Source organism: Asterias amurensis, chromosome 4 (genome assembly GCF_032118995.1).
Source record: "Asterias amurensis chromosome 4, ASM3211899v1".
Classification (NCBI taxonomy): Eukaryota; Metazoa; Echinodermata; class Asteroidea; order Forcipulatida; family Asteriidae; genus Asterias; species Asterias amurensis.
The window spans coordinates 22,404,330-22,426,234 of record NC_092651.1 but is presented as its reverse complement, the minus strand read 5'-3'; the positions used below and the strand labels follow the sequence as shown (position 1 = coordinate 22,426,234).

The 21,905-nt window shown below is 38.5% G+C and overlaps 1 protein-coding gene across 3 annotated transcripts; it reads left to right on the top strand.

Moving 5' to 3' along the window:
* Positions 1-327: 327 nt before the first annotated feature.
* On the top strand, positions 328-21,753 carry LOC139935744 (sodium- and chloride-dependent glycine transporter 1-like). 3 transcript variants are annotated; one of them, XM_071930301.1, is made up of 16 exons: positions 328-469; positions 804-926; positions 5,872-5,926; positions 9,283-9,490; positions 9,982-10,113; positions 11,706-11,931; positions 12,667-12,799; positions 13,195-13,329; positions 13,931-14,034; positions 14,494-14,618; positions 14,923-15,035; positions 15,588-15,728; positions 16,855-16,954; positions 17,380-17,480; positions 18,283-18,456; positions 19,507-21,753. In XM_071930301.1, exons 3-16 carry the CDS (start codon positions 5,894-5,896, stop codon positions 19,705-19,707), a joined length of 1,926 nt encoding a protein of 641 aa, XP_071786402.1. In that variant the 5' UTR covers positions 328-469; positions 804-926; positions 5,872-5,893; the 3' UTR covers positions 19,708-21,753. The 3 variants fall into 3 exon arrangements, with proteins under 3 accessions (XP_071786402.1, XP_071786403.1, XP_071786405.1); XM_071930302.1 differs by lacking the exon at positions 328-469 and adding an exon at positions 506-524; XM_071930304.1 differs by lacking the exons at positions 328-469; positions 804-926; positions 5,872-5,926 and adding an exon at positions 8,969-9,130.
* Positions 21,754-21,905: the final 152 nt, after the last annotated feature.

Here is a 21,905-nt window from a genome sequence, read left to right as displayed (position 1 = left end):
AGGGGGGTGAAGTTCACAGTTAACTTCACATCACAAGTTGCATATCCGCTTTTCTTTGAAACATCGTCACTAAGTTTGGGTTCTCACTGTAAAAGCTCGCACGAACGCCCCTACCCCCCCCCCCCACGTACGCAGCCAACCTTGGCCCCTCCGGGATTGCTGATCACCCCCCCCCCCCCCCCCCCCCCCCCCTCGTTACGCAGCCAACCTTGGCCCCTCCGGATTGCTGATCACGTATGGTATGGCAATGTTCATTTTTTTTTTTTTTTTATGCGGGGGTTTGGGGTGGAATAAAATCCAAATAAAAGAGACTTGAGAGAAGTTCATAGTTTCATACAAAGCGTCTTTCTCCTGCGTTAGATAGAGGTACGACCGTGTACTACGGTGACTGGGTCGATTGACTGAATATTTTGCCCAGAAGGAAAGTGACTTATATTGGAAGTCATCTTTATTCACCAACTTTGAAAAGGTATTATTCCCTCTCGGGTTTACTGAATTCTGTTGCTGCGCTCTTCGTGATTATGGTAATGTGTTTTATTGTTAACAATTGCACCCCTGTTTGCAATTACTGAAGAGTAAATACCTCAGGGCCAGGTTGGGATTATGTCAATTGGTTTTGGCTTGGTTGCGTTTGCCTTCAAATCCTCCGGTTGTATAAGCTCCAAACATTTGCCAAAGTTTTGAATAACAACTGTTTTAAATCATTTGCATAAAACCAAACTCATATTTTGTTTGTTCGGCATGAACGGGTTCATTTGAATAAGTAAGGTAACTGATAAATGGGTGGTGCTTTTTCGCTACAGGTAGCACTGTTTCAGCAGTCACCGCTCAGTACACTACACAAACGTGCAAGCTCATCGCTCTTGTTTGCCCAGTGACGGTAACGGTGGCTTTCTCTGGATCTTCAACAAGTCTACAATTTCTGAGTAAGTTTTACTTTATTCTTGTACCGCACGTTTGGGGTTAACTTTTCCTAGTGATCTCCATCTCCATTGGTTAAGTCAGCAAAATATCCTGCCGGATACATCAACGTTAACTTGGATGTTTTCGGGAATGTTTTCGGGAAACGAAGGCAAAGCTTGGATATCGTGTCAATTTCTTTCTGATTTTTTTTTTCACGTTTCACTTTTATCCCTTGCCCCCTTTGAATACACCCAGCAAACATAATAACGTGCCCTGAACGTCGCTACGACGTTATTCGAATGTTCGGAGAACGTTTCTATTTAACGTTGTACGGACGGATAAGTGTGGAGTTTTGTCAACGTCTAGACAACGTCGCGTCATGACGAATATAATAACTTTGTGAAAACATTAAAACGTTCTGATAAAGTATTTCTAAACGTCATTGTGACGTATTTATATAACGTCTTTAACAGGAAAAACCCAACGTTATAAAAACGTTATTAAATGCTTTTAATAAATGTAAATTTATCACAAAAAATCAAGACACATGCATACCAAAAGTGCTTTTGGCTCTCTTAACATTTTTAATTAAATACAAATCATTTCATAGAAAAGACAGCAAAACTTTAAAGCATGGTTATAAATAACTCAAAATGCGTTGTATAATAAAAATGGCAAAGTTGGAGATTTACAGTTAAATGGTCTGTATACGTTTGGCAACGACTCTTCAAATTCAAGGCAATAAACAACAACTGTAGTGTCAGAAGTTTAGCAGCTTTAATGCGTTTTGGGATATGCATTTTGTGAAACGTTTAACCTCGAAGTTCTCCGGTTATAGAACCAATAGATCACTTTTTATTCCCCTAAATTTAGATCTAAGAAATATTCTTCCTGTGTGGAAATAGTCGTCCTGTTGAGAGATTGAGACCGTGGGACTCTGTGAATGTTCATTCCTTCTTTAGTTTGTTGTTCCTTTTTCACGGACTTGCTAGTAAGGTATTATAACATTATGGCTTAAGAATGTACATTTTCACGGATGCTTTGGCTAAAAAGTCGCATGTTTTTTTTATACTTTTACAAAGGAACCTAACGGGCGCTCACCATTATCAAGCATGTAGGCCCTGGGGTGGATTTCACAAAGGTAGTCCTAACATAGGACTAGTCCTAAGCAATGCTAAGAGATAGGACCAGTCCTAAGTTAGGACCAGTAACTCATCCTAACTTAGGACTGGTCCTATCTCTCAGCATTGCCTAGGACTAGTCCTAAGTTAGGACCAGTAACTCATCCTAACTTAGGACTGGTCCTATCTCTCAGCATTGCCTAGGACGGACTAGTCCTAAGTTAGGACTACCTTTGTGAAATCCACCCCTGTAGGCACAAAAGCCTGTAGGCACAAACTTGCTTACCAGCCAGAATACCATACCATTGCTGCGACCGGTACTCCCGTCTTTTCTTGCTTAGCCAAGACAATTTGCTAAGCAGGTCTTTCTGCTTGACAGCTTTATGAAATTTGGGGCCGATATTGTCTGTATAGGCTACGCGCAAACACACACCGCGGCGCGGCCAACTAGGTCCATGCAACAATGATACTCTTCAATTCTTGTTATTCGATATTAAATTATTCATGAAAGATTGGGTTCTTGACCTCCTTTGTTTACAACTAAAAGCAATTTGAAATCATTGAAGCGCAATTTTAATTTGTTGGCCTCCCTTTGTACTTGAGAAAAGACACCACTAGGGTCTGTGTCCTTTGTGTTGCTGCGTGTGAGTGTGTGACTATAAAGCATTAAAGCCATTGGACCCTTTCGGTAAACACTATTGTCCAAGGCCCACACTTTGTGTATCACAACTTCTATATCAAATAACAAACCTGTGAAAATTTAGGCTCAATCGGTCATCGGAGTCTGGAGAAAATAACGGGAAAACCCACCCGTGTATCCGCGCGTTTCGCCGTGTCATGACATGTGTTTAAAATAAACCGTAATTCTCGTTAACGAGAATTGATATTGTTTTACTGCTTTCTCAAAAAGTAAAGCATTTCATGGAATAATATTTCAAGGGAAGTCTTTCACCACTACCTTCTGTAAACCCTGTAAATTATTTGTAAATCTGTGAACTTTTAATTTGTTGTCTGTACCGAAAGTGTGTAGGCTTTAACCACGCACCCGATTAGAGTTCTATACGTGTTGATTACGTGGATATAGTCAACTCGCCCACCAACATGGTCCCCAGATAACATTCATACATTGGGCCAACGTTGGTGTTTGATCGGCACCGTTGACGTTGGTATTGTGTCAGCTTTTGGCGTTGGCCCCATGTTGGCACTAAGTCGCCACGATCGGCATTGGCACTATGTTTGGTTCTGACATTGGGCCAACCTTGGCTGTAAGTCGGCAGAATCACGTTGGTTTTACACTGGAGATCAATGTTGAGCCAACGTTGGTTTTTAGTAATTAAACAATATTCGGCATTGTGTTGGTATCCGACGTAGAACCAATGTTGGCTCTAGGTCGGCATTACCACATTGGTTTTACGTTGGCACTTAATGTTGAGCCGACGTTGGTTATAAGTGGAACATCAATATCGGCATTGTGGTGGTTTCTGACGTAGGACCAATGTTGGCTCTAGGTCGGCATCAGTGAGTTTTTCTCACTGAATGGATTTCCATGGATAAACAAGAAATAAATAAATAAAATTGCATATTATGACTAATGTCGGTTCAATGCCGGCCCAATGGTGCGCCGTTTCAAAATCAGTAGGCCTATTGGCACAGAACAGTTTTTTTATACCATTATTTGCCAAAATGGTTTACCACTTGGAAACCAGTGTTGGCCCAGAACAAGTTTTCTTTACCATTTTGCCAAAATGGCTTGGCGCTAAAAAAAACAGTAAACAGATGTCAGAAAGTAAAATTTTCATAATCAGACGAAAATTCAACCAGCATTTTAAAAAATGCAAATAGTATATCAAATATATTAAATTTAACTGAAATTACTTTGCAATAAAAAAGTCCATTACAATAAAGTGTAAAAAATTCCAACAAATTACATTACTTTGTCAGTTTGTAATTGTTTTCACAATCTTAAGCCATCTTGTGGCACAGCTTTGTCACCCGGCCTTGAAAATTCTGTAGATTGTTATAAGCTGGGATCCATGGGAGATCAGTGAGTTTTTCTCACTGAATGGATTTCCCTGGATAAACAAGAAATAAATAAATAAATAAATAAAATTGCATATTATGACCAATGTCGGTTCAATGCCGGCCCAATGGTGCGCCGTTACAAAATCAGTAGGCCTATTGGCACAGAACAGTTTTTTATACCATTATTTGCCAAAATGGTGTGCCACTTGGAAACCAGTGTTGGCCCAGAAAAAGTTTTCTATACCATTTTGCCAAAATGGCTTGGCGCTAAAAAAAACAGTAAACAGATGTCAGAAAGTAAAAGTTTCATTATCAGACGAAAATTCAACCAGCATTTTATAAAAGGAAAAAGTATATCAAATATATTAAATTTAAATGAAATTACTTTGCAATAAAAAAAGTCCATTACAATAAAAACAGCAGCAATGAATAAATTTGAATTAACAACAAACCATGAATGGAAAGTCTATGGATCCTGGACTATAAATACAAAACATACAGTGCAGAAGGATGCATAGGCATGTATTATAGATTGTAGTCAGTTTAGAAAGTTTTTAGTTATTGGTATCGTAAATTACAAGTAAATAATATAACTGATAAGTAGCTGTTCACAGAACCTAACTAGGCCTACTTGAAGTAATCATGAAGATTATTCAGTTCATGAACAGAAGTATAAACTCAAAGTCAATATTTTTGAATAATGATACGTTGGCTCAATGTTTAGCCAACATAAAGATTATTAGTGGGGTCAATGTTGGGCCAACTTTAACATTGGCCCAACGTTATGCCGATGAGCAAAAGTACATTGGGCCAATATTGGTAATCAACATTGGCCAAACATAAACATTTTTATTGGATCTATACGTTGGCCAATGTTTGCGTTGGGCCAACGTTGGCCCAATTTTAACATAGTACGTTGGGCCAATGTTGACAGCCAATGTTGGTCCATTGAAAGTGTTCCGTTGGCCCAACGTTGGTTCTATGTTGTGATGCTATCTGGGGTCGCTCTTTAGATTTCCAGAGTTGAGAAAAGACGTCACTAGGGTCTCTTTCCTTTGAGTTGCTGTGTGTGTGTTCCCCCGGGGCGACTTGAATTCCATGAATTTCTTTGATTCTCGCCCACCAATAGTCGCCCTTTAGTGTTCCTGAATTTTTCTAGCCTACGACGTGTTTTTTTACCAAAGGCTTTGGTCACGGACGAGCTCCTAAGGGGTAAATTCACTGACCGGGACCTTGTAAATAATCGGTGCATTAACAGCACCCCCCCCCCCCCCGAAAAAAAACAGCAAATCATTGTGTCTTGATAAACTTGGAATCCCATAACCTTTTGTTAGTGTTTTTAGAGGGAAAATTATGAACAGCAGAAAAATAGTTAGTATGGGAAAAATGCGATTGCTGGTCATAATCTGTCCCTTGGTCTACAATATCTGGGAGCAAACAAATCTTCCTAAAATACGTCTGTACTGTTTCCCACGATAAAGATACTTGGTTTTTTTTAGAGTTTTTGTCGAGTAAATTGTTTGATGTGTTTTAGTTTTCGTATTTCAGATAAACCAGTGGACACTTTTCGCAGTTTAAAATCCGCCTTTATGAAACAAAACAGACAATATTATGAGAAAAAAAGTATGTTATTGTTAAGATTTGTTTTTAAACAGCTTTTACCGCTAAAATCAACAGTGTGGTTTTCGGGAGTTCCATCGAAATAAAAATCCACGCACTTGAACACAGGCACAAATGCATGAAACGTTTACAGTTTTGAAGTGTATTTTTTTCCTTTTGATCTAAAATCATTTTTAACTATTTATAATTGCACCTTTTATAACAGAAGCTGAACTTAAAGGTTAAAGATGCCTGACGGAGGAGACAAAGACCTGGAAGCGGTAAAGTTACTTAAGATTCTTGACTAACACAAACTTACAATTCTTGATCATTTTACCTGTACAATCTTTTTCAAATATTTCCTTCTTTTGCATCTGACAGAGTATTCTTTACGTTTAGAAATTCGTATAATTGAACATTGGGGCGCTTTCGCTCGGCCCCAGTGGCCAGTCTATCTATCCAGGACCGCTGGGATGGGCTAATCGCTTGAACAGATTCTTGTTCAGGAAGTACGTCACGTATGCAGTGCATAGAAATATGGTGCAGTGTTGAGTGTGATGCATGATGGGACTGCGCATTATTAAACCAATGACAGTGCATGATGCGTTTGCCCATCCCAGCGCCTTTGGTTAAAGCAAGGCGCTGGAGACGAGCGAATGGGGCGCGTTACAATGGCAACATATTGGTGGGGTATCAACAAACCAATGCCAATTAAGGGAATGAAACTGTACTTCACCTATGTGCCTAATTCCATTGAGCTGCTTAACAAATTTCTGCTAAGCCGAGATGAGCATTATATTAGTCACAGATTGTTCATGTGACATGGTAGTTTGGCTGGTGACCTTATTCTGGTAAGCGTAATTTTGTTACTTACTTGTTGTGCTTTGCAGCTCTATGAAATGAGGCCATGGGCTCAATTTATTAAAGCTTTTTAACAGTAAGCAAATTTGTGTGCTTATATACTGTAAGAGAAAAATGTGCGCAGGCACAAACGTGTTTCACCATGATTTCTCAGTTAAATTCTAGGCGCGCATGCAAGTACACGTTCATTTGCATTGTTACGCCACTCGTGAGCTTACCGCGCATTAGCCAGCATTTCCGGTAAACAACTATATGACGTAGAAATTCTGCCAAGGGACGCCTCGTAAGCACAAAACGGCTGCTTACGTGTTTTATGACATTGTCATGGGCCCAGGGCCTAATTTCATAGAGCTGCTAAGCACAAAAATTTGCTTTGCATGAAATTTCTTCCTTGACAAAAACAAGGTTACCAACCAAATTTCCACGTGATTTTCAAGGTAAGCAAACAGTCAGCTGAATACCAGTCACAAGGAATATGCAACAAATCAAGGAAGACATTTTACGCTAAGCAAATTGGTGTGCTAAGCAGCTCCATGAAATTGGGCCCTGGTGTTGTCATAGTGTTGGTTCACGTTCAGGTCAAGGCACTCAGGAGTCAAGCGTCCTTGTAAACGCTTAAACAATGATTCGACCTTCCGAGACACCATGCTGAGACTCTCATATGATGGGTCTTCCTTGCTCTATGGCAATATTAAGTATTTAAAAGAACTCGGTTAGTAACTTTTCTTAACAATGATTCGACCTTCCGAGACACCATGCTGAAACTCTCATGTGGTGTGTAATTATTAAACAGCTACCTGGGCGGAATGTTTTCAACAGAAATTGTATTTTTACTTGTTTATATATAATGCACTTGTTCACCATTTTAATGTCATTTTGATATGTGTACACTTCTGAACTTTTCGTAATTATCGAGTAAAAAATCAGGCCCCTACCTAAAGGTTTTTTGAAAAACTAAAAACACTTCTGCCGTTGAGAGCGGGCGTCAAAGGACAATGCCGCTGACGTCTTTTGTGGGAGTTTGCTTTGTTATACATCCACGCTGCAACAAAGCGGCTTTATCTACTTATGACGTTTTGAGAGTGATTACGTAACGGGGCTTTTCGCAAATCTCGCAGAAAAGCTCTGGACAAGGGCATACAAAATGATTGGTTTTTTTTTACACAATTGAAAACTATTTATAATCATGACTCGATTTCCTTATTCATCGAAAACATTTTAAGTGGAATTCAGCAAAGTTCACGACTTGACATTTTCGTTCAAGCAGGTCTGTATTCAAAAGAACCCTGTAACCGTTACACTAATAAGCAAATTGCTTAACAATGATTCGACATTTTGTGACATTAAGCTGGAAGTCCCATGTGTATAATAACAAGTATTCAAAGGAACCCTGTAAGTAAGTTACACTTTATTGCTATGGGAAGGGGTTTGCCCTTTGCCAAATTTCATAAAGCTGTGAAGCATAAAACAATGAGCTTTTTCCCAGAAAAACAAAATTTTGCTTAGAAGAATCAGGTTACTATCATGAATTCCAATTTATGTATATTGTTTGAATCTGGTTCCATGCTAATTTTAGCTGAGAAGTAGAAGATTTTGCTGAGCACAATTTTCTGCTTAAAACCCTTTATGAAAATTGCCCCAGGTGTTGTTGGTACGCAGCAGAAATACGCTGACGACCACCTTGTAAACCTTTACAGTGTAGCAAGGTGTTAAAATAAACAAACAATACGCCTATAGCTCGGCACACCTATGAGTGCTTTCAAAAGAACCGTGTACTGTTATTACATAATACTGCTTCTGATTACCAAACGAATAAATATCTGGGTACACCTTTGACTCCATAAATTAATGGCCATAAAGGTACTTGGTAAAGAGCAGTGACTGGAGAGCTGACGGTTGATAAAACATTGTTAGAAACTGCATCCGTAAGAAGCAATAAGCCTTGTTGAAGTATGACGGACGTGATACGCGCGTGTCACACGCCGCGACTGATGCCCATAGATATAAAATAGAATATTTAATTCTATATCTATGCTGATGCCACGCTCAACCATCGCTATAGAATTATAATAACTAGATCGGCCGCATTGCCCGTGTAGAAAAAGTTTTGGTTCGCCATGGACGCGGTAAAAAAATCATGTTCGAAAGGTTGCGCGCGAAAATGAACACGGGAGATAGGCCTTTGACGCGCTAAATGTCACGTGCTGACGGCACAAAATCACGTGCTGACGGCAACTCACAGAAAATGTACACGGGAGATAGGCAATGGCGGCACCCTTGCCCAGAACCCGGGTATGTACGCGCGGCCGATCTAGTTATTCTATTCTATATCTATGCGCTCACCATGTTGGTGGTCATTAGGTTTACGTGTAAACGCCGCGTCGCCTAAAATGCGCACTTCACTGAATAACATACGTTCTATTTCTATGGTCAAGCAATACGCACAAATTTACCACAACTTTACAGACAGTGTTGTAGCATTGTGTCCGCCACACCTCAAAAAAGCTTACACAGTTTTAGAGAAAGAGTTTATTTTGAACCAGAAAACTCGAGTCTGAGAAAGGCTTCAATCAGTAATGTAGACTTTCTCATGTATCGAAACCACACAATTCTGTGACGCAAGGGTATTTGTTTTCTTTCTTTTTTTTTACTTAGTACTTCGATGACAAATTCAGTAAAAGAAATCACAGGCTGGTTATTGTGTGCATACGTAATATGCTCGCTATTTTTCTACTTCTATTTTTGCATTGCTATTATACCAATTCTCAAATTTCAGGTTGCTTCAATGAACAATGGAAGCAAGGGTGACCCGCCCTCTGATATGTCTTCTAGGGCCAACCTCACAACGACAGGGGATGACGAGGAGGAAATCGCCAGGGGTAACTGGGGTCATAAGTTTGATTTCATGTTATCCTGCATCGGGTTTGCTGTGGGACTCGGCAATGTGTGGCGATTTCCCTATCTGTGCTACATCAACGGTGGAGGTAATTTCACATCAAATAATGGACATATAAATTAATTTTCTAGTATGACTTAAGGAAAGTATTAATATAAAAAAGATCGTTTCATGTTGGGTGAAGACAACACAGACACTTCAAGCTTGCCTTTACCCAAAACACGGGGAGAACTTACTTTTGTTTACAAAAGAGCCACAGAGCCTGGACTTCCTGCAGGCATGATTTGTACACAGCTCAATGGAAGAAAACATAAAATATTATATTTTATGGAGAGTGCACTGTCTAATTCTTATCAACTTTTGGTATGATGAAAGGGGGCACATTTCAAAACTTGGCCAGCTTTGACTTTCATAACTCTTGGTTTTATGTGGAAATTATGACACGAAATGTCAACTATCCCATAGGGCCAGTGTAGTATCTTGCCTTGAACTTGATACTTCACTCCCTTCAAACATGTATTGTTTTTGCAAAATGTTCGTAAAACAGTTTCTCCATTTTTTCCACTTTCTCGCCACCAGGTGCATTTCTAGTACCGTACTGCATCATGTTGCTGATCGCTGGACTCCCAATGTTCGTCATGGAGTTGGGCTTTGGCCAGTTCGCAAGCAGGGGCTGCATTACGATTTGGACCATCTCGCCCGTCTTCAAAGGTATAGAAACAGTCACTGACTGTTATTACGTCATTAAAATTAAATGGAATTAGCTGTTTGCAAACTGCTAACCAACCAAAAGGACCTATGGTATAAGTGCACAAAATATTTAATGGTCTGAAGTTTAGACCCTATCGTCTTTCTCGAAGGCTAAATGACTACACAACAGACATGAACATGTAACTAGAAGTAAACTCTCCCTCCAATGCATGAATCTAAACTTTATGATCGTCAAATAATAGGTGTACAGCTGACAATAGAGGGGCACATTGTCTATCAAATCGTTCCATTGCTGTTTTATTCCATATCATTTTTGTCATTGCACTTAGTGAGTTGTGATACAAAACATAAAATAAGCTTACATCCGGAAATACAACCAGCTCAACAATTATGGTCCGCCCATTTTGTGGAGGCAAACATTTTATTACCCAAAAATAGTTCTGTCATGGACCGCACAGCAGTTCAAGGGATACTGTATGTGAATTATTTCCCGTTTTCTTTCCTTTGCAACCGTGTTCAATTCAAATCAAATTTTGTTTATTTTTCGCCAATTTTTTTCACACGTTCTTCTTTACATGTTATGAAAACGTTTCTCATGAATAGCCTATTTCCGTGTTGAAATTTAGACACGTTTTTTTTCTTTGTTGTCAAAGCCGATGTTCACACGATGTTCGGCAAGATCTAAGGGGCCACGAAAAACACTTTTTAAATGTCACAACCTCCATAGTTTTCGTGAGCCTTTCTTGGTTGGCTCTTTGTATGTTTTTTTTTAACTATAACTATTTTTCATTCAGAATAGGGGTGTTGGAATGTGCACTCGTGAGTGAGTTTCCTTGAACAGCTTACTGGGGCAGTCAATGTCCTTGATACCCTATGTCCTTGGACCAATCCACTTGTCTAATAGGGGCCTTATACAGGTGCCCAGGAAAAACAATTCATTCAATTCAATTAAAAAACTGTATTCCTTAATAAGCAAATACATTAGTCGGCCAGCTTCATATAAAAACAGTAAGTATTGGGGCTAGAAAGTGATTATATACAATAATTTAAAAAATATTGGATATTGCCGGCCCTCAAAGACCTTTATCAAACCTGGCTAACTGAAGAGCAAGTGTGGAACCTTTTTGTAAAATGAGAATTAGTGGGTGCTAAATTGTAATAGATGTTAAATTTATATCGAGGCTATAAGAATATTCATTTTGGCCCAACACATAAACACAATTACACAGCACTGTATAATCAGTACTTTCCCGAGTTGTGTGAAAAACAAACCACAGGCACATTACTCGGGTGGGATTCGAAACCACAACCAAAGCAGTGTCTTACCAGTATAGTAGGCTTATGCCACTTCTCTTATTTTTTTTATATTATAAAAACATAGTAATAAACATCGCGGGTTGAACCTCACCCGAGTTATATACCTGTGATTTTTTTATTTCACAGAACTCTGGAAAGAACCGAGAGTATACAGTGGTATCGCATCTTTGTTAAAATAAGTAAAAACCAAAATGAACAGATTAAAATATAACTTGGAATAACTTTTTAGAAAATTGACCACCAACATTTTCAATTTTCTCCAACTGTATTTCTAGGTTTGGGATATGCCATGTGTATCATCACAGCCCTGGTTGCCATTTACTACAACGTGGTCATCTCCTATACGCTATTCTACCTGTTCGCATCCTTCACTACTGTCTTACCGTGGAGCGATTGTAACAGATCGTGGAATACAGCTAACTGTGTTGTTTTATCTGGTAACGATACCAACGGCACAGTGTATCTCAACACTTCAACAAGACCCGCCTTGGAGTTTTGGGAGTGAGTAAATTTTTCCTATGTAACACCCGATGTGGGGCACTCCAATTAACTTGAGGAGAAAAACGCCCACAGAGCGTCGGCCATATATTGATATTTTGCAAGGGCCTCAAAATGTTCTATATTAGACCGATTTCAGAGCTAAATACTAAAGGAAATAGTGTAAAAATATGGCACAATGTGACCAGAGGTTGGTTAACATCGAACATGTTTTTTTTTTAATTTTTTTTTTTTATTATGACATAGACAGAGAATATCCCCCCCCCCAAAAAAAAAAAAAAAAAAAAAATCCCAAACTAACACACACTACGTTCTTCAGTACGAAAGTACTTGACCCCAACCCCCCTTATAGATATTTTTTGAGATTCCAAGCCACACAAGTGATATAGACTATTAGGGGAACATACCGACCACCAAAAGTGTATGCCCTAACAACGTTTGGGCTCGGATGACGCTCATTTGCAAAGTAATTCCGTACCTTTGTAAAATGATGAATTAGGTTGGGGTTGGGTTGTTTTTATAGGCTCATGTAACAAAGCTGATTGTTCGTTGGTTTTTATGGGATGTTACTTTTTGTCTTGTTTGTTAAAGAAGTGGTCCCGGCTCAGAGCAGCAACAAACAAACAATGAGTCAAAAATCCGTATTGTTGATGTTTTTGTCCGTTCTTGTTTGTCTAGCAATGGACCGTTTAACCCAAAACTGACAATAAAGTTGCAGTTGTGTGTTTTTATTTACAGTAACTATGTGCTGGACCGAAGTGAAGGTCTTGAAGACATGGGTCCAATCCGTTGGCAGATGGCCCTCTGTCTGCTTCTTGCTTGGACTGTGGTGTTCCTTTGCATCGTCAAAGGTGTCAAATCATCAGGAAAGGTAATAACCCCCCCCCCCCCCCTATCAACGCAACTTGACTCTTGCAGACAGCAGCAGGTACCTAAACAATTACCGTCAACCCCAATTGTTGGGCCGCCCATGTTCCCATACGCCCCTGTATTTTGAATTTTGTGTTCACCCCTATACAAAAGGCTAAAAGCAATTTATTGGTTAAAGAGGCTACATGGATGTAAGCATTTAAGATGAAAACTTGGCGAAATTGGAGGTGTAGGAAATAATAATTTTACACAGTATATATAGTTTGTAGTTTGGAGGAAATCTTGGACCAAGCAAGGAGTTCAAATAAATACAAACAAAAGACTATGCAGTAAGAATGATTTTGTTTTCCTACCTTTCATCAAAGCTATAATAATGGTTTGATTTCTGCTTTATAGGTGGTGTACTTCACAGCAACCTTCCCATACATTGTTCTGTGTATTCTGCTGGTTCGAGGAGCTACACTTCCGGGGTCACTTCAAGGGGTCATCTTCTACATCAAACCTGAGTTTGACAAACTCCTCAGTGCTAAGGTGAGACCGTGAATTCTTCAGATATTTTCTCAAAAAAATTACCAATCACTCCTTGTGAGTTTGGTTGCCTACGATAATCAATTACTTGTGTGAACAAGATTTTGTTTTCTGTAACCTTATTATGTGCATTGTCTCCGTAAAATCTCACCTACTCTATTTGTATTTTGAGTGATCACTTATTACTGTAAAATTCTTTCAAACTTCAAACTTTCAAACTTTCAAACTTATATTTATTTCCATACTTCATGAAAGCATACATTAACAGTTTGAATAACACCCCGTGCCTTAGACCAAATGTGTCACATTGGTATTATCGTCAATGTTTACGCTATTTTCAAAGATTGAGCTTTGAATTAGAAAACCAAAACTATTTCTTTTACTAATTTCCCAAAAGCTATTGCAATTCAAGCAAATATATCTCAAAGGGAGTTTCCCACCATGACAGTTAATTTTTTTTTAACTATTCAATGAACGTTGTGTGCGAACATTGATGTTTTACTCTTACCAATGTTATACATACTCCTTACTCCTTTAAGTGCCTAGATATTAGTTATCATTATTTCACTATTATTGAAGCTGTTTTGATTGAACTTTCTATCAGGTGTGGAAGGATGCTGCCGTGCAGATCTTCTACTCACTTGGCCCAGCCTGGGGTGGTCTTCATACCCTGGCCAGCTACAACAAGTTTGACAACAACTTTAAACGGTAACTATACAAGAATTTGTTTCTTCTTCTATTTAACAACTATTCTCAATTGAGTGTGTTGTTTTATCAAAGCGAGATTTGATAAATAAGAAATAATATTTGTGTTTGATTGCGAGCACCGAACGCAAGCTCTGGTGTTTCTGTTCAGCAGAGTGTGGGTATACGAATCTTTCGACACTTTACTATAATTGCTTCTCTCCACCCAGGTGTAAATGGGTACATGTGAGGGCAGAGATGGTTCGTGTGGTCTGGGTTGGTTTAGCTTTAGTGCTCTGGTGACACATGGTGTATACCCCCAGGGAGCTGAGATGGTTTAATGAACGAAATGGCCCTGCCCAGAGTGATCAGGCTCAATGTTGGAAGCGCTATAAGAAACGGTGTAGAAAGTTCTTTAATAAAAAAAGTTAACATTTTTTTTTTTCTCTGTGACCTTAACTTGGTTATTAATATTTGTTGTAGTGACGGTATCATCATCGCGTTCACCAATTGTGGCACCAGCGTATTTGCGGGATTCGCCATCTTCTCCGTTATTGGTTTCATGGCTCATGATTCCGGATTGCCGATTGAAACAGTTGCTGATTCAGGTAGTGTTCACTATTGGGTTTGGTTGGGTAAGCTGGATACCAATTGGGTCAGCAGAGTTAGTCGACTGGTTTTCGTGGTTACCAGTTTTGGGTCAACGTGGTTTGCAGTTGAATGCAAGTTGGGTCAATTGGTTTCCAGTTGGGTCAATGTGTTTTCCAACTGGCTTCTTATTCAGTCAGCTTCAAATTTGTTTGTGTTTAACCACCCTTACAATTTCTTCTTCTCTTTCTTAGATGTCGATTCCCAATATCATGGCACCAACTTTAAACCATTTTTAATTTGATGTTATAATTTTCATGACAGGTCCTGGTCTTGCTTTTGTGGCTTACCCAGAAGCCTTAGCTCGGATGCCCGCCGCTCCTCTTTGGTCTATCCTGTTCTTCTTTATGCTCTTCACGCTGGGGCTGGACAGTCAGGTCAGTTTGTCGCCCTCTTGTGTCCCCTCTCCTGGGGGGCATCCTCGAACAGCTTCCAACAAATTAAAACACTATCTCTAAAATTTATTGTTATGCACCAAAAGCTGAAAACACAAGACCTTTTTGATAGTGATCATGTGGTGTGTTACGAGACCACAAAGCACATACTTATGCCGATGTGGCCGGAGATTCCGGTGTAATTCCCCCCCCCCCCCCCCACCAACGCCTTCGAACTGTATACGAACTTCTTTTGATAGCGCCGCCTTCAGCCAATGATACAACCACTGACACAGAGTATCTTGTGAAAAAGATTTTCGTAGGAGTAGCTATATAGTATAGGACACTAATACTTTTTCGGCATCCACCTATCCGTGAAGTTAATTTCAAATCCGAATGTTTTTGTAATAGGTACCTCAAACTTGAATGTGTTTTAGTGCAGACTGCAGGGGAAAAACAATTATTCGCTTTTACCTTGTGAAACTGTGATGAAATAAATACAATTTAATTGAAAACAAAAATTAATTGATTTTTATACCTTTTTTTTTATTGCAGTTTGTGATGACCGAAACTCTGATCACTGCCGTGACTGACGAGTTGAAAGGTTACTTCAAGAACATCGCCAAGTGGAAGACGTTGATCACTCTCACCGTGTGTGTGACATTCTTCCTTCTTGGTTTGCCGATGACAACACGGGTAATTATTCACATCTTGTTCCATTGATTGATGAGAAATTAACGTTCAGAGTCCAATTTAGTAGAGCTTCTTTAGCAGAAAATACTGGTTAAAAATGTGCTGCTAAGCGTTGTGAGCAGCGCCCACTTAATATTCCATTAAAGCCATTGGACCCTTTCGGTTCAGAAAAAAAAAATTCACAGATTTACAAATAACTTACAGGGTTTACAGAAGGCAATGGTGAAAGACTTCTCTTGAAATATTATTCCATGAAATGCTGTACTTTTTGAGAAAACAGCAACACAATATTAATATAACATCTATAATATAAATTCTCGTTAACAAGAATTACGGATTTTTTTTAAGACACGTGTCATGACACGGCGAACCGCGCGGAAACAAGGGTGGGTTTTCCCGTTATTTTCTCCCGACTCCGATGACCGATTGAGCCTAAATTTTCACAGGTTTGTTATTTGATATAGAAGGTGTGGTACACAAAGTGTGGGCCTTGGACAACACTGTTTACCGAAAGGGTCCAATGGCTTTAAGCTGTTAGGCAGAAAATACTGCATAACAAATTGTCTTTGCTAAGCAAAAATTGAGTCGGGTATACACAAGCCACAACAAATCAAACATAAGTAATTTTGACTGGCAACCTGTTTCTGTAAAACAAAACTATTATGTGCTAAGGAAATTTTTGTGCATGAAGGCTTCAATGGGCCCAGGATGCCATTCATAAATGGTACACCTAAAATGGTATTTTGGACAGTAACCTTCTTCTTCTCAGCAAGGTTTTGTTGTGCTATAAAAGCGGCCCTATAAACTTGGTCCCTGGTTTCGACTGTCTTTTCGTCACTGAGTTACGCTCAGTGGTTTTAGTCTGTGTCAAAAATTTGTATTCAACTCGGGGATCGAATTGGGATCAGTTTGACCCACATTTTGATCAAATTTAGACCGATTCAGGGCTATTTTGACTCCAAGACGGGTTCAGGTCACAAGGTCAATTCTAGCCAGAGAGTTGACTATTACACCCGAAATGGTTTTTTTAAATCAAACTAATTTTGGATTTTTCAATAACTATGGTCAACTTTTTATTGTTTTTGTTTTTTGTCTGATTTAATAACTTCATGTTTTCTGATCGTAACAGGGCGGGATTTACCTGCTGACTTTAATGGATAACTATTCTGCCGGATTTTCTCTGCTTCTGATCGCCATGTTGGAATGTCTGGTCATATCGTACGCTTATGGTAAGCACTATAGTTTTCTTCATGTCGCCTCGGAGTTCTAACCCCAGGAAGCACACAAGTACAAGAAAGCTCCACTATTGTCTTAAGGGAAGGGGAACTAAAAGAATGTCTCCCTTTCCTCCCTTTTCCTACTTGTTAATGTCACATTATTGTCTAGTTATTGTTCATTAAAGGAACACGTTGCCTTGGATCGGTCGAGTGGTCTTTGAAAAGCGTTTGTAACCGTTTGTTATAAAATGCATATGATTAGAAAGATATTTTAAAAGTTGAATATAATGATCCACACAATTTACAAACGCTTTTTATAGACCAACTCGTCTGATCCAAGGCAACGTGTTCCTTTAACTGGATCAGGTTTTTCATTTGTACAAGTTATTATGCTTTCCACACGATATTATTAGCAGTTTCTTTTTACTATTGTTTAGGTATCAACAGGTTTGACAAGGATATGAAGACCATGGTGCGTTCAGGTCTCGAATTGTACTGGAAGATCTGTCTCATGTTTTTGGCTCCACTGGTCCTCGGAGTAAGTAATAAGATTGTCTTCGTTTTAGCCTCGTGCCAATTGTCAAAGACCAATCTTCTCACTTGGTGTGTCTCAACGTAAGCATAAAATAATAAACCTGTGAAAATTTGAACTCAATGGTCGTTGAAGTTGCGAGATAATAATGGCAGAAAAACACACTTGTCACACGAAGTTGTGTGCTTTCATATGCTTGATTTCGGGACCTCAAAATCTTCTGAGGTCTCGAAATCAAATTCTTGAAAAATAACCTCTTTCTTGAATACCATAATACCAGTCAAAATACCATATCAAACACACTATGTGATTGGAATCCTGCTCAGTTCTGCTTAGCAGAAATGTGTTAAGAAATATTTTATGGTTAAGCTGCTAAATGAAACCTGGCTGCGGTTCTTCCTGTTTCTGCTTGTTCTCACCGAGCACTCTTGTTTTACTGGGATGTAGAAAGACATGCCACTCTGGTATCTTTATTGGTCCACTGTCATGCATCTCTTTCGGACTCTTGTCTTAGCATGGATGAGGGTTTGTCTTTACTGTTTTGAAAATCATTATGACACACTGGGAGATTGGCTTCTTTTGAACTATATTGCAGAAAATGAAAGGTTTTTTTTGTATAGCGTGTGTATACAGGATACCGAAATTAGTTTGTTGCCTTCGCGAGAAGTGTTTACTTGTTTAAATTCAATCCTTTTCAAAGAGTGCATACTTCTTAACTCTTGGTTTTGTGTCAAACAGGTAGGGGCCAACTACGACTTATTTGATTCCTGACTACATTATGATTGTCAATTTGAATTTGTTTTCTCAGTTCATCTTCGTCTTCTTCTGTTTGACGTATGCTAATCTGACATACGGTGCATATACATACCCTGAGTTTGGAGAGGCGCTAGGTTGGTTGATGGTCGTCGCTGCAATAGTGCCAGTTCCAGTCTATGCGCTCTTCTTTTACATTAAACACGGCTATGGCAACACCGCTCTCGAGGTAGGGTTGATTCTACATACATATTTATAGTTTCTTAATTTTGTGATTTCTTTGTGTAGCTTCACTCATGTCTACATTCAGTAGAACGTTATTGACATCTTTTTCTTTTCTCTTTTCTCTAGTACATAAAATGTACTAACTTAAAATGTACTACTTATGACCCAATGGTGAGGGCCTGGACTGCTCTCTGTCCAATGTAACTTGCTTTACATATAAATGAACAATAAGAAGTAACAAGAATTTCTTAAAAGATCGGAGGGATGTTCTTAATACTGTTATGTTATGTTTGTCTGTCAGACATCTCAACACAAGCCTCAGGTTTTCGATGATGCCTCCATACTTAATTAAGGTTTTACAGTTTTGTTAAAGCCATTGAACACTTTCAAGAAACAGTATTGTCCAACGCCCACACTTCGTGTGTCACAACTTATATATCAAATAACAAACCTGTGAAAATTTAGGCTCAATCGGTCATCGGAGTCGGGTAAAAATAACAGGGAAAACCCACCCTTGTTTCCGCACGTTTCGCCATGTCATGACATGTGTTTAAAATAAATCCGTAAGTCTCGATATCGAGAATTGATATTGTTTTAATGTTTTCGCAAAAAGTAAAGCATTTCATGAAATAATATTTCAAGAGAAGTCTTTAACTATTACCTTCTGTAAACCCTGTAAGTTATTTGTAAATCTGTGATTTATATTTTTTTTTTTCTGTTCCGAAAGTGTCCAATGGCTTTAACTGGCTACTTCTTCGTAAATTATTATTGCCATGGCATTGTACAGTTTTCTTCAAGTATGGAATATATGCGAGCTATTATTGTTATTTATTCGGCATGAAAACACATACAAAATACAAACATAAACAAAACGAAACAAAAGCCATGAACATTATGCCTGGAATTAGACAAGTTTACCAAAAACTGTAGCCAGAAGGCCTTCAACTTCAATATCCCTGGTCAAATCTATATTTAACAATAATAAGAATGTAATTGAACTGAATTCAGAAGTCTTTCAACTACTTAACAATATTTGTCTCGTTGTTGCCATCAGTATCTGAAGTCTGGTATTGAGCCAGCTGAGGAGTGGGGACCAGCTTTGAATGAAAACCGTCTCTTGGCAGGCTACAACCCACTACCGGGTACCAGCGGTAAAACAGGCAATCTGGAGTTGGGACTCGAACAACCACCAACGTACACGAGCATCTATAACGGTCCACTGGAAGTTGGGTCAGTTACTCTAAATGGATATTAAACCTCTTGCAACATTCACCAACCTTTTAGATGTAGGCCTTATTATGCTGCTGAAACTTTCAAAGTTTCATTTATATCTTCCAAAAACAAAACAACGTGGTATTTTTAACTACTAACTTGGTGGTTTAAACTATAATACGTTGTACATAGTATAGTATTTTATAAACATAAAAAAGACAAGCTGAACCAACGGCTGAACTACGTGTCCTGTCGCTGTCGCAGCAAAACCACTAATAGACCTTTCCATCCCGGTGCAGCCATCTTGAATTTCTTCAATTGATATCAATGTTACCAAACCGAGGCTGGAAGAACAAAATAGTCTGGTCCCTTACTGCAAAATGATTTTTGGCATTTATTATTGTTATTCGATACGAGGAACACGACCAAGATGGAGGCATCATGATCAAGGTCGTTTGGTGCTTGATATTTTGTGGATTAATTCGATGTGTTCCTTGATATGTATTTTTAAGACAGAGCAGTGGTATCCACTGGATTTATGTCTGCATTAATGGGTGACTTTTAAAAACTATCTGGATATGTTTGTGAAATTAATTGTGTGTTTATAATTCGGAATTGGACCATTCTTCCAACTGAGCTGTAAAACGCATGATTACAGTTTCAAGTGATGTAAGATACGCGGGAAAACTAGTTTTAAATACTCGTATACAAAGGCTGAAACTTTAGAGTAACTTTTTTTAAATGTTTATTTATACTGTATAATCAGATACTTCAGAACGTGCTACTGTTAATTGTAAGATTTTACTGATGTCGGTGTACTATCGGTGGCACTGTGAAAGGAAAACTTCCACGTGCAAGACCGGCTTGGAATCGATCTTTGAATATTTTTTAAAATGAATATTCAGATTGATATCAATGTTACCAAACCGAGACGAAGAACAAAATAGTTTGGTCCCTTATTGCAAAATGATTTTGGCGTCCATTATTGTTATTCGATACAAGGAACATGACCAAGATGGGGGCATCATGATAAAAATCGTTTGGTGCATGATATTGTTGGATTAATTCGATGTGTTCCTTGATATCTATTTTTAAGACAGAGCAGTGGTATCCACTGGACTTATGTCTGCATTAATGCATGGGTGACTTTTAACAACTATCTGGATATGTTTGTGAAATTAATTGTGTGTTTATAATTCGGAATTTAACCATTCTTCCAACTGAGCTGTAAAACGCATGATTACAGTTTCAAATGATGTAAGGTACGCGGGAAAACTAGTTTTAAATACTCGTATACAAAGGCTGAAACTTTAGAGTAACTTTTTGAAATGTATATTTATACTGTATAATCAGATACTTGAGAACGTGATACTGTTAATTGTAAGATTTAACTGATGTCGGTGTACTATCGGTGGCACTGTAAAAGGAAAACTTCCACGTGCAAGACCGGCTTGGAATCGATCTTTGAATATTTTTTTAAAATGAATATTCAGATTGTCAGTTATAACCAACTTTGACAGAAATTGGTATGTAAAGGTTTTTGTAATTAATACCTGCCCAAAATATTTAAGATGTCTAATCACACGCAATAACTTGTTTCAGTACGAAATCCTGGAGGGGATCGATTGTCTATCATTTTTTCTTAATGAATAACGCTTCAGATTGTCAGTTAAAACCCGTAGGAAGAAAATGTCTTTAAGTGTTTTTGTTCTAATACCAGCCCGGAAGATTCAAGGTATCGTCACCAAACGCAATGACTTTTAGAGTACGAAATCCGGGAGGAGCTCGTTTTTCAGATCTTTTTATTTAATGGAATAACGTCGGAATGCCAGTTAAAACCCGCTAGAAAAAAAAATCTGTAAAGGTTTTTTTTGCAATGCCTGCCTGAAAAGATTAAATGTATCGAAACCATATGCATTTACTGGTTAGAGTTGTTAAGGACAATAGACAATTAAAACCCTTTCGGTAATTATAAACTCTAATATATCATGTCAATTTATGAGACCTTATAAAAAATCTTACCTGTAGCATGCAAGACAAAACGTGATAATATAGTCGTAACAGTTTTTACCTATACAGTCATCTTATTGGAAAATACATGACAGCTCTATTCCTGAAAACCTTTTTAAAGGGTCTATGTAATTTTTGTAGGACAAAAAACACGATGTCCACAGATTTACACTAAACTTACACAGTTTGAAGATAATGATAGTAGAAAGCTTCCCTGAAAATATTACGTAC

Coding starts and splice junctions, on each gene's coding strand:
- LOC139935744 (XM_071930301.1), top strand. CDS start 5,894: ATGCCTGACGGAGGAGACAAAGACCTGGAAGCG. Junction 9,491..9,981: donor GTGCTACATCAACGGTGGAG/GTAATTTCACAT, acceptor TCTCGCCACCAG/GTGCATTTCTAGTACCGTAC. Junction 15,729..16,854: donor GTTTGCCGATGACAACACGG/GTAATTATTCAC, acceptor TGATCGTAACAG/GGCGGGATTTACCTGCTGAC.